The sequence below is a fragment of the Aphidius gifuensis genome, linkage group LG2 (genome assembly GCF_014905175.1).
Source record: "Aphidius gifuensis isolate YNYX2018 linkage group LG2, ASM1490517v1, whole genome shotgun sequence".
In the NCBI taxonomy this organism is placed as follows: Eukaryota; Metazoa; Arthropoda; class Insecta; order Hymenoptera; family Braconidae; genus Aphidius; species Aphidius gifuensis.
The window spans coordinates 25,399,971-25,412,115 of record NC_057789.1 but is presented as its reverse complement, the minus strand read 5'-3'; the positions used below and the strand labels follow the sequence as shown (position 1 = coordinate 25,412,115).

Below are 12,145 nucleotides of genomic sequence, written 5' to 3'. Positions count from 1 at the left end.
AAATTAATGCCGCCACTATTTTTTTTCTAATTGATTTTGAAGAAATAAAATTTATTTTTAAAATATCAGGAGAGCAGGTATCACAGGAGGTGAACTAGAAATTGTACAAAATACCTCTTTGCCTGTTCTATGATCCTGTTAAAAAATTAATGTCGCCACTATTTTTTTTCTCATTGAATTTTGAAAAATAAAATTTATTTTTGAAATATCAGGAGAGCAGGTAACGCAGGAGGTGAACCAGAAATAAAATAAAATACCTCTTTGCCTGTTCTATGATCCTGTTAAAAAATTAATGTCGCCACTATTTTTTTTCTAATTGATTTTGAAGAAATAAAATTTATTTTCAAAATATCAGGAGAGCAGGTATCACAGGAGGTGAACTAGAAATTGTAAAGAATACCTCTTTGCCTGTTCTATGATCCTGTTAAAAAATTAATGTCGCCACTATTTTTTTTCTAATTGATTTTGAAGAAATAAAATTTATTTTTAAAATATCAGGAGAGCAGGTAACGCAGGAGGTGAACCAGAAATAAAATAAAATACCTCTTTGCCTGTTCTATGATCCTGTTAAAAAATTAATGTCGCCACTATTTTTTTTCTAATTGATTTTGAAGAAATAAAATTTATTTTTAAAATATCAGGAGAGCAGATAACGCAGGAGGTGAACCAGAAATAAAATAAAATACCTCTTTGCCTGTTCTATGATCCTGTTAAAAAATTAATGTCGCCACTATTTTTTTTCTAATTGATTTTGAAGAAATAAAATTTATTTTTAAAATATCAGGAGAGCAGATAACGCAGGAGGTGAACCAGAAATAAAATAAAATACCTCTTTGCCTGTTCTATGATCCTGTTAAAAAATTAATGTCGCCACTATTTTTTTTCTAATTGATTTTAAAGAAACAAAATTTATTTTTAAAATATCAGGAGAGCAGATATCACAGGAGGTGAACTAGAAATTGTACAAAATACCTCTTTGCCTGTTCTATGATCCTGTTAAAAAATTAATGTCGCCACTATTTTTTTTCTCATTGAATTTTGAAAAATAAAATTTATTTTTGAAATATCAGGAGAGCAGGTAACGCAGGAGGTGAACCAGAAATAAAATACAATACCTCTTTGCCTGTTCTATGATCCTGTTAAAAAATTAATGCCGCCACTATTTTTTTTCTAATTGATTTTGAAGAAATAAAATTTATTTTTAAAATATCAGGAGAGCAGGTATCACAGGAGGTGAACTAGAAATTGTACAAAATACCTCTTTGCCTGTTCTATGATCCTGTTAAAAAATTAATGTCGCCACTATTTTTTTTCTCATTGAATTTTGAAAAATAAAATTTATTTTTGAAATATCAGGAGAGCAGGTAACGCAGGAGGTGAACCAGAAATAAAATAAAATACCTCTTTGCCTGTTCTATGATCCTGTTAAAAAATTAATGTCGCCACTATTTTTTTTCTAATTGATTTTGAAGAAATAAAATTTATTTTTAAAATATCAGGAGAGCAGGTAACGCAGGAGGTGAACTAGAAATTGTACAAAATACCTCTTTGCCTGTTCTATGATCCTGTTAAAAAATTAATGTCGCCACTATTTTTTTTCTAATTGATTTTGAAGAAATAAAATTTATTTTTAAAATATCAGGAGAGCAGGTAACGCAGGAGGTGAACTAGAAATAAAATAAAATACCTCTTTGCCTGTTCTATGATCCTGTTAAAAAATTAATGTCGCCACTATTTTTTTTCTAATTGATTTTGAAGAAATAAAATTTATTTTTAAAATATCAGGAGAGCAGGTAACGCAGGAGGTGAACCAGAAATAAAATAAAATACCTCTTTGCCTGTTCTATGATCCTGTGAAAAAATTAATGCCGCCACTATTTTTTTTCTAATTGATTTTGATGAAATAAAATTTATTTTTAAAATATCAGGAGAGCAGGTATCACAGGAGGTGAACTAGAAATTGTAAAAAATACCTCTTTGCCTGTTCTTTGATCCTGTTAAAAAATTAATGCCGCCACTATTTTCTTTCTCATTGAATTTTGAAAAATAAAATTTATTTTCAAAATATCAGGAGAGCAGGTATCACAGGAGGTGAACTAGAAATTGTAAAAAATACCTCTTTGCATGTTCTATGATCCTGTGAAAAAATTAATGCCGCCACTATTTTTTTTCTAATTGAATTTTGAAAAATAAAATTTATTTTTGAAATATCAGGAGAACAGGTAATGCAGGAGGTGAACCAGAAATAAAATAAAATACCTCTTTGCCTGTTCTATGATCCTGTGAAAAAATTAATGTCGTCGATATTTTTTTTCTAATTGTTTTTCAAAATATAAAATTTATTTTCCAAATATCAGGAGGGCAGGTTACATAAGAGGTGTACTAGAAATTGTATAAAATACCTCTTTGCCTGTTCTGTGATCCTGTGAAAAAAGAATATTGTTTTAAAAATCATTTCTTTTTATTCTTAAAGAAATAAATTTTGTTTTGAAATATTAGGGAAACATAAACGGTTGGAGGTGAACTAAAAATTGTATAAAATTTCTCTTTGCCTGTTAAAGTATAGTTCTATTGTTTTATCATTCCCTCATAATATTAATTTCTCACCCAGCACAATTTAAAAAAAATAGGATTTTGTATTAGGCAAATACAATTAGCAAAGAGGTTTTCAATGTTTCATAAAGTTCAATTCTTACATTTTATATTCCTCTATTATAATGGTTTTTTTTTCTTAAAAAAAAAGATAAGTTCGTAACAGAATTATAGAAAGAAATGAATTTCCCACGAAGGAAAAGCTCAATTAGTTTTGTCTTGAGTCTCTGATTTTATTATTAATCATTACTTTTTTTAATATTTAAAAAAAAATCATTATTATATTTTAATTGTAATGTAGTCTTCTTTGTACTTGAATAATCCAGAATAATCAAAATTTTCTTTATACTGTGTTTCAATTATCCATTCACCAATAAATTTGTCGGTAAAATTTTTTATAATAAATGAACAAGAATTATTATTCCCATGATGATCTAAATCTTCAGTTCCATTGATCGATATTTCACGTTCACCATTATTATCAGTTGACTTGTAAAAATATGTGTGTTTAATTGCTGGATTCTTTATATTTATAATTAAACATCCAACAATTGGAAGATTTCCTGGTGGACCTGTTATTTTAACAGCCAATTGTTGGCCTATTTCAGCTTGTAGTTGAATTCCTTCTTCAGCAGCTTCAATAGAAAAAATATTGATAGAAATTTGTTTGTTTCTCTAGACCATTTAATTTATATTCTTACCATTTATTCTAGTCACGAAAATTAAACTGATTGTTATAAAATAACATGTAAAAATTAGAAAATTACTTTTCATATTGTCTTTGTATTTTTTTTTAAATTACTGTGATGATATATTGACTGAAACAAGTCAATTTATATATCTGACAGCTTCATTAATTTATCCTTGAATATATTTTTAAATATGTATATTAAATTAATATTAATTTAATTATTCAAATATATTCCCAAGTAATTATTCAATGACTCTGAAATTTTAAACAAACAAAATAAACATAATCAACAAAATTTAGCTGTTTAATTCGTCAGCATTTTTCAAAGGTCATTAAAACTTCTAAAAAATTTTAAAGTAATATTATTTTCTTTTCCTTAATTACCACAAGTCAATATAATATTTTTTTTTATTTATTAAATATGTTGATTTTCTTATATAATAATTTACAATTCTTTATTAATTTTTTTTTTATTTTTATCATCACTTAATTAACAATTCATAAAAATTTAAAAATACAGTACTGACATATTCATGATCATCATAAAAAAAAATTAATTTCTAATACAATAATAATAATAATAATACAGCAAAAAAAAAAAATCAAAAAACAGTGACCATAATAATTTTATAAAACTAAAAATATTACATTTTTTTTTCTTTACTATCTTTTCAATATAATTTTCTTTCATTCGTGAATAAAAAAAATATACAAATATATATTTTTATTGAATGACAAAAAATAAGGATCACCCCAATTTATTTTTACTATTTTTTTTCGATACTGTCTGGATCTTAGATGAAGAAAAAGATAGGGGAGGTTAAAGCTAGCACAAAGGATCTACCTATAAATAGAGAACTTTTGTGTAGAAAACGAGTGTATTGAAAAAAAAAAAAATATATATTAAAAAAAAACCAGGTAGCTAAGCACGAATAAAATAGGCAGAGAAACGAGGTGGCAAGTATATATAAGTAGTTATTGGAAACGATGAAATAAAAAAAAAATATATAAAAAAAACTCGGCATTAACTGAAGAGGGTCAAAACTATATTTTTAGAATAATATAGCTTGGTAGAGGGGCAGGTAGCTGTTTGGAGTTATACACCTTACAAAAGATCCCAGAAGCACAAAAAATTTCGTAGCGTATTGCACCTGCCATGAATTTAACAGTGGCACATAAACCATCAAGACAATTTTATTATTTTTATTATTATATTTATTTCTTTCACCAAAAATTTCACATTTAAACCGTTAAATTTGCATTTTATTTTTTACAAATATTTAGTTTACAATACTTTATCATGAATGATCCTTTGTTTCAATTTTATATATTTTTTTTTTTTCCTTATCAGCTAGAAAAATACTTGAAAAAAATTAAAAATATATACACAGGTGTATTTAAATAATCACTTGTTAAAAAATAATTTTTTTTCTTATGGAAGCACTTTAAATTATTGTCCAAAAATAATTGAAAAAAAATTTGGTCGAAAAATACTTGTTTTTTTTTTTAAATAGAAATATAAAAATTGGCACACTGATATTAATTATGAGCGATAATTATTGAGCTGCCTTGTATTAATATCTATCAACTATATTTACAAAATTTAAATTTATCTTAAATATATGAAAAATAAAAATATATAAAAGTAAATTAACTGATAATACGTGTCGTTATTATTTTTTTTTTTTTTTTTTGTAATATCACCATTAAGTATTTAATTGCACTTGATGCAAGTCAAAAATTAATTTAACGCTTTCACACGCACTTTGAACTCAAGATAAAATTTTAAAAATAAAAAATAAATTGTATAATAATTAATCAATCAATAAGATCATTAATTAAATACATGAATAATTATTATATAATGAATACCATGAAACACGGTGGTTGCACTTTTTTTTTTCTAAAAAAAAAAAATAAATTTTTTCTTTAAATCATTGTACTTTTAATAATATAACACATTAAACACTTGGAATAATAAAAATTGGAGTCTCCATTATAATGGCTGAAGATAATAATAATTTAAAAATTTAAAAAAAAAAAAAATCAAAATACCATGATGAGATGTTTTTATATAGTGGAAAGCGTGACGTCGCATGATCCACAAAAATTCGTCAGTTCACCTCTTGTATAATGGATGACCCTGGGACTGATGAGCCGAGAGTCAAGATGATTGATGGTGATGAAATATTTCAGACCGATTCTATATTTACCTGTGTATGGACGGTACATTCTGTTCGTTAATGGACAAAAAAAAAAGGAGACCCACTTGTGCTCACTAATGTATCCTCCAAGATGTCAAGTAAAAGACTATTTATATTTCAAGTCATATATATTTTTTTTTTTTTGCTTTATAGATAGAATTTATCTTCAAGGACAATTGAACAATTGTGAAAGTCTTGAGTATATAAATATATATCTTTTTTACCGGCGCATAATGTCCGCAATTGTAAATCCTTGTCTAGTGGGAGCCGGTCTTGGTGGTGGTGGTAGTGGTTGTGGTGGTTGTTGTTGTTGTTGTTGTTGTACTGCTGGTGGTTGTGGAGTCGGTGCCCTCGGTGGTCTAGCTTCTTCCTCATCTCTTTGTCTTTCAATTTCACGTTCACGTTCTCTTTCACGTTCTTGTATTTCTAATAATATTCTTGATGGTCCTGGTGAACCAAGACGACGTCTGTATGATTGTAATATATGTGATGATGGTGGTGTTATTAATGTATTTTGTTGATTTTGTATACCAGTTATTGTATTAACACTTGTTATTGTTGATGGTTTTATTTGTAATAGATCTCTTCTAATTTGTAATTGAGGCCTTGTTAAATGATTTTGTTGTGATGATGTTGAGCTATATGATACACTTGAATTTTGTGATGTTGATGGAAGAGGAGTTGTTGTTGTTGCTGTTGTTGCTGACGATGATGATGATGATGCTATTACTGAAGACGTTGACGATGATGATGGTGGTGTTGATGATGATAATGATGATGATGATGATGCTGAAATATTATTATTTGTATTTAAATTATTTGACGATGTAGTTCCAGCTACAGATGATGTTGATGTTGATGTTGATGGACCTGATTCAGGCCCACAATCTTCTTCTGGACTATCATCATCACGTAGTGCTTCTTCAAGTGCTTCTGGTGGCACATCACCAACTGCATGAGTCAATGCATGCCTTCTTAAATCACAATTTCTACGAAATACTTTACCACATGAATTACATTCATATGGTTTATGATCAGTATGTGTTAATAAATGAGTTTTTAAATTACTACGTTGATTAAAACTTCTTGCACAAACTGGACATTTGTGGGGTGATTCTTCCATATGAAGTATTTTATGTACAGCAAGGGTTCTACTTTGACAGAAGCCTTTTCCACACTCACCACATTTAAAAGGTTTCTCTTTACTGTGTATATATCTAAAAGTTAAAAAGAAAAAAAAAAAAACATTAAAATTAAATCCATTGTGTTTATTTACTAGCTTAACAAAAAAAAATATATATGACACATCTATTTTGTCATTTATATCTTTATACATAAAGATAAAAGAGTCAAAGAATAAAAAAATCATTGTTATAATTATATATTTTTAAAAGTACTGTTACTATATTCAATAGCCAAAAAAAAAAAAATAATAATAAAACAAAAAAATTCTTACCGATGATCTCGTAAATGATCCTGTCTTCTAAATGCTTTACCACATATATCACATGAATATGGTCTTTCATCAGTATGTGTTCTTTCATGTATCAATAAATTATAAGATTTTGTAAATTGACGATTACAAAATTTACAAATAAATTGTTTTTTAGGTCTTGATGCTCTACCAGGTGCTCTTAATAATCTTCTATCTAAATGTTGATGTCCAAGTGGTCCACCTGGTGGATACATTGCTGGATTACCAGGAAATGGTCCAGTAAATACTGGATAACCAGGTGGTGGTTCTAATAATGGTGGTGGTGGTAATAATAATGCTCTTGCTGCTGCTAATTCTTTTCTTTTATCAGCCATCATAGCCATTATATCATAACTTGATGAATTTTTTCTAACTGTTGTATCAGAATTATTATCATGTTCTTGATTTGTATTTGTATTTGTTGTTGTTGTTGTTGTTGATGTTGATGATGATTGTTGTTGTTGTTGAGCTGATAAATGTGAATGTATTTCACCAGGATAAAGATGTAATCTTGATGGTACAACTGGAACAAATGCTGATGATTCTCGATGATGTGGATGACCAAGACCAGCTACAAAATTATGATGGTGATGATGATGATGATGATGATATGCTGATAAACTTGATGGATCAAAATTTCTTGATGACATTCCACCATTGTTATTTGAACCTGATGATGATTGACCAGATGAACGTGAGGTGACATGTAAATCACGATTTCTCACTGTTTCATCTGATGTTGATGATGTTATTACCAAATCAGTAGGCATTTTGATTTATTTTTATCTGTAATAATATAAATCAATAATTAAATTTACATTTAAATTGATTTTTTTTACTTAAAAAATAAATGGAAATTTTATACATGTTAACAAAATTGTACAAAATTAGAAAATAAAATAGAGGATTTATTTTGTTTATCATATAATAAACTTTTGGTATTTAATGCATCGCGTAAATTGCGCTCTCTTGCGGTCATACATTGGTATCACATATTTAACCAGGTAAGAATACTCGTTCCACGAATCTAGAAGACTGGTTATCTCCGCGAGCACACCTGCCAACATGGCTTCCGCGGACCGATCATGGCTGGTCCCAAACGGCCATATTGGAAACATAAATGATCCCATAAAAAAATACATATACGTATTTTCAATATAAACTACATTATCTCACAACAATCCAAAACAAATAATAAATGTAAACAAAAAAAAAAAAAAAAAAAAGGATAATTTTCTCACCTTTTTTTTTTTTCTTCTTTAAAAAAACAATTTTCCGAAGAAAAAAAATATAATAATAAAAACTCCGGGATGTTCCCTGAGTCTTTTATTTAGCCTTGTAACTCGAGGCCACAATATTCCATCCTTTAGCCAAAGATTAACAAAAAAAAAACCATAGGACCACTAGACCCCCACACAGCTACACAATAATTATATTTAAAATAACATTTCAATTATGAAAAAATATATATCAAAACACTGACAAATAATTCCATGAAAAACTGTAATTTAATTTTTTTTAAATTCAAAAATATAATTAAACAATAAAACAAATATTAATTCACAATTACACAATTATTAATCACAAAAATTAACACAATATCACAAAACACAAAAAGACAAGATCCGTCCTTGATCCAGATCATTCACTCATGTCCTTAGCAACATTGATTACTCAATTTTTTTTTTTTCTGCAAATTTAAAATACACTTAACAAATATCATAGCACACAATGTATAAAATTAATTTTTACAAATTATTTATATAATAATAAGCACATTAGTAATTAATGAAAAAATAATAATATTTTTTCTTTTTTTTTGTACATGTATTTTTGATTGGGTGGTATAGGTTCGTGGCTGAAAGTTTACTGCGTGCTGGACGCCGTCAGGTAGGCTTTCAAAGCTAGCATAAAACCCATACATATTTGTATAATCACCAACACAGCTGGAATTCCCGTTTATATATATATAAAAAATACCTGTGGAGAGATACCGCCGCGTAGTCTCTTGGCATTTTGATGCCGCTAGTAGCGCTGCTGCTGTTGCTGGATGCTGGGTGCATTTCTTCATCTCACTCAACATAAGAAAAATAAAAAAATAAGAATGGCTATAGCGATATATATATAAAATAAAAAGAAGGGATATGTATTCTAACATTTGCAGATATTGTATATTAAAATTAAAGTGAGACAAAATGATATATCAAACTGAGTTGCAAGGCTTGAACAAAGAACAACTTTTATAACATTTTATGTTGAAGAAAGATAAAAATTGAATGATAGAATTAGTTGAGCCAGTATGGAGACTAAACAAAGATAGTCTAAATTTTTTTTATTAGTAAGAGAAGATACTTTTATGTAGCTATATCTACTTTGTGTATATTTTGCTGCTGTTGATGCTGCTTCTGCTGCTGGGACCACAGGTTGATCGCAGGAGGTGGTTTCAAATTCGTTAAAAATCGTGTCTCAACAGGGCCGTATGTCTTGTAAATTAAAAAAATATTATTCATCAAAATTTATCAATATAAATTATTAAAAATTTAATGACATTTTCATTGATGATATTCTCAAAATTAATCTAATTAAATTTGATTAATTAAAATGTATTTTTATAGATAAGTTTGATGATTTATTATTTCAAAATTAAATGTAATTTTATGGATTTTTGTAATTTGCAATTTAGTGGGACCGTGGAGATACCAAGTCCAGCACTGAATATATAAAATTTTACATGTTAAAGAGAAGGGGTTTAGTAAGAGACAGAAAATATGATAGATAAAGATACAATGATAAAATAAAAAAGTATTTTAAAAAAAAAAATAATAAAAAAACGCAATGCCGGCAGCCAGAGGCAGTCTCTGATGTGCGCTCTCTCCAGAGATCGAGACTTGGTTCCTTGGCGGCAACCGCCGACGCCCCAGCCAGTCTTGAACACTGTGTGTATTAAAAAAATAAGTAAAAAAAAAATTAAAAAACTCGTCTTCGTTGGTATACATATACGCAAAGAGAGATTTTCATTCTATCTTTTTTTTTTTTTTTAAAAATATTAATCTGTCCTTTACCCTCTTGATTCTTTAGTAGTTGTCTCGACTTCCAGTCTTTTAGACACCTGTACTAAGTCTACATTGAGCTGGAAAATCAACTTTAATAACCTGATGAACTGGCCTAACATATATTTTTCCTATAATATCCACTTGTTTATTATTTATTTTTTATATTTTTAAATATCACTTGTGGTATATTATATTCAATAGAAAAAAAAAAATACAAGTAATATACCTTTTTTTCATTTTAAACTACATCAGGTTTTAGAAATGAATCATAAAAATATAAAAGCATATTTTTAATATATATTTTTACCTCATGATAAGTAAGTTGAGGTGTCGCAATTTGTGATAAAGATAACACCTTCAGGGGGCAAGTTCAATATGCAACAATTTACCAATGACTTCTACATTTGTAAATTATTTTTTTTTACTTGTTATTTTATCAAGAATAAAATTTAAATTATTATAAAATTTAAAAGAAAAAATTGATAAACACAATCTTGATGTAATGTAATGGTTTTTTTTTTTTATTTTTTTTAAATCTTATGGTTAACGCTTTTTGTACATGGATTGTCTCTTTCGTTGATGCGTCAGACTCAAGATAAGAAGCACCAAAGAAAACCAATTTTACTCCAAACACATTCTGTTTTTTTTTTTTTCACAATATTTTTTTATAATTTTTTAATGCATTTGTTTTTTTTTTAATTTCATTATGTTTAGGTATATTTTTGTCTGGTAAAATAAATTGGCAATATATTTTTGTTACAGTGAAATTTTTTTTGATATTTTTTTTTTTAAAAACTTGGGACAGTATGCCGTCGGGAGCGTTTAAATTCAGGATTCCAAGGAGGATATATAAGAGACGTTCAAGTGAAAGAAGAAGATTGTCTGGGAATGGTGCAAGTGAGACAATCTTCTTGGCTTTATATGTGTGTGGTATAAATGAAAGAACAAGTTATATATCCCAAAAAGTTTATACAAGAGTTAGAAGAAACAAAGATAAAATAAAAAAAAAAAAGAGATAAACATATTGACTATTGGATTTTAAATGTTGACAAATGGATGAACACCTTTTTGAGGTAACGGGAAAATTGATTTGATGATGATTTTTAATGATACTATTATTATAATTTTTTTATTTTCAAAACTTTGTAACAGCTACAATAAAAAATAATATTTAATAATTTTCATGTCAATGTAATTTGAATTAATCTATAAAAATATATAAAATCTATCATAAAATTTTGTAGCCTAATAGTGGGTGTTAAAGACTTCAAGACTTTGTTGTAATACAGTTTTAAAAAACCAAGATGAAGAAGAAGAGGAAGAAGAAGATGTGGTGGAAGAAAGAAAAGTATTAAAGAAAAAAAAAAAAAAAGACATATATGCAAAGGAATAAAGAAAGATTCAAGGCATCATCTGCAATGTTGCGGGTTGTGAGCAAGTTTGCTGGCGTGTAACCGCCTCCGCTGTCGTTTTGTTCACTGAACTAGTTCCCTCCCGTCTTTCCCCACAATATATATATATACAGACAACCTGGTTTAACCATAGCTATATGTAGTTTATACCTCGTGGCGTTCCTCCACCATGCCCCATAATAAAACTAAATAATACAAAAAAATAAAATTAAAAAACTCACTCTCATATTGGCTCTGGTCTCAGTGTTAGTCTCAACTTAGCTGTTTTATTTTATACCATCAACATCATCATTTTCATACGCTAAATAAACTATATAAATTTTATAAAATAACATCAATATAATATTAGATACTATTTACCAAATAATAATTTAAATATGAGTAAAAAAAAAAATGAAGCCAAGTTTAGATATGAAGAAGTTGGGGATTGTGGTATTTGGCATACCAACATGACTCGTAATGAGAACGTATAGTTGAGAATCGGTTGAGACTATCTTGTATATTGAAGAGCCAAGATCCAAGATCATTTTATGCCCTGCATCACATACAAATATCCTGCACACCATCAATGATGAAATAATATAATTTAAACTAAATAAAATATAAATTTATAAACAAAAAATAATATCAGAAGAAGATGAAGAAGGAGGCAACAGATCGGCATTTGCAAAAGAAACTATATCGGTATATTGCTCCGATACTGCCTCCGTTGAATGACC

General features: G+C 27.8%; 2 protein-coding genes across 3 annotated transcripts; both read right to left on the bottom strand.

Annotated features, from left to right (window-relative positions):
* Nucleotides 1-2,787: 2,787 nt before the first annotated feature.
* On the bottom strand, nt 2,788-3,387 carry LOC122849821. Its single transcript, XM_044148648.1, has 2 exons — nt 3,294-3,387; nt 2,788-3,227 (listed from the first exon to the last, which is right to left on the bottom strand). The coding sequence occupies exons 1-2, from the start codon at nt 3,364-3,366 to the stop codon at nt 2,872-2,874; spliced, it is 429 nt and encodes a 142-aa protein (XP_044004583.1). The 5' UTR covers nt 3,367-3,387; the 3' UTR covers nt 2,788-2,871.
* A 1,418-nt stretch (nt 3,388-4,805) lies between these two features.
* Nucleotides 4,806-9,028, bottom strand: LOC122849818 (protein bowel). 2 transcript variants are annotated; one of them, XM_044148644.1, is made up of 3 exons: nt 8,203-9,028; nt 6,944-7,747; nt 4,806-6,704 (listed from the first exon to the last, which is right to left on the bottom strand). In XM_044148644.1, the coding sequence occupies exons 2-3, from the start codon at nt 7,729-7,731 to the stop codon at nt 5,708-5,710; spliced, it is 1,785 nt and encodes a 594-aa protein (XP_044004579.1). In that variant the 5' UTR covers nt 7,732-7,747; nt 8,203-9,028; the 3' UTR covers nt 4,806-5,707. The 2 variants fall into 2 exon arrangements, with proteins under 2 accessions (XP_044004579.1, XP_044004580.1); XM_044148645.1 differs by having other exon boundaries at nt 6,944-7,749; nt 8,206-9,028.
* Between the last annotated feature and the right edge of the window lie 3,117 nt (nt 9,029-12,145).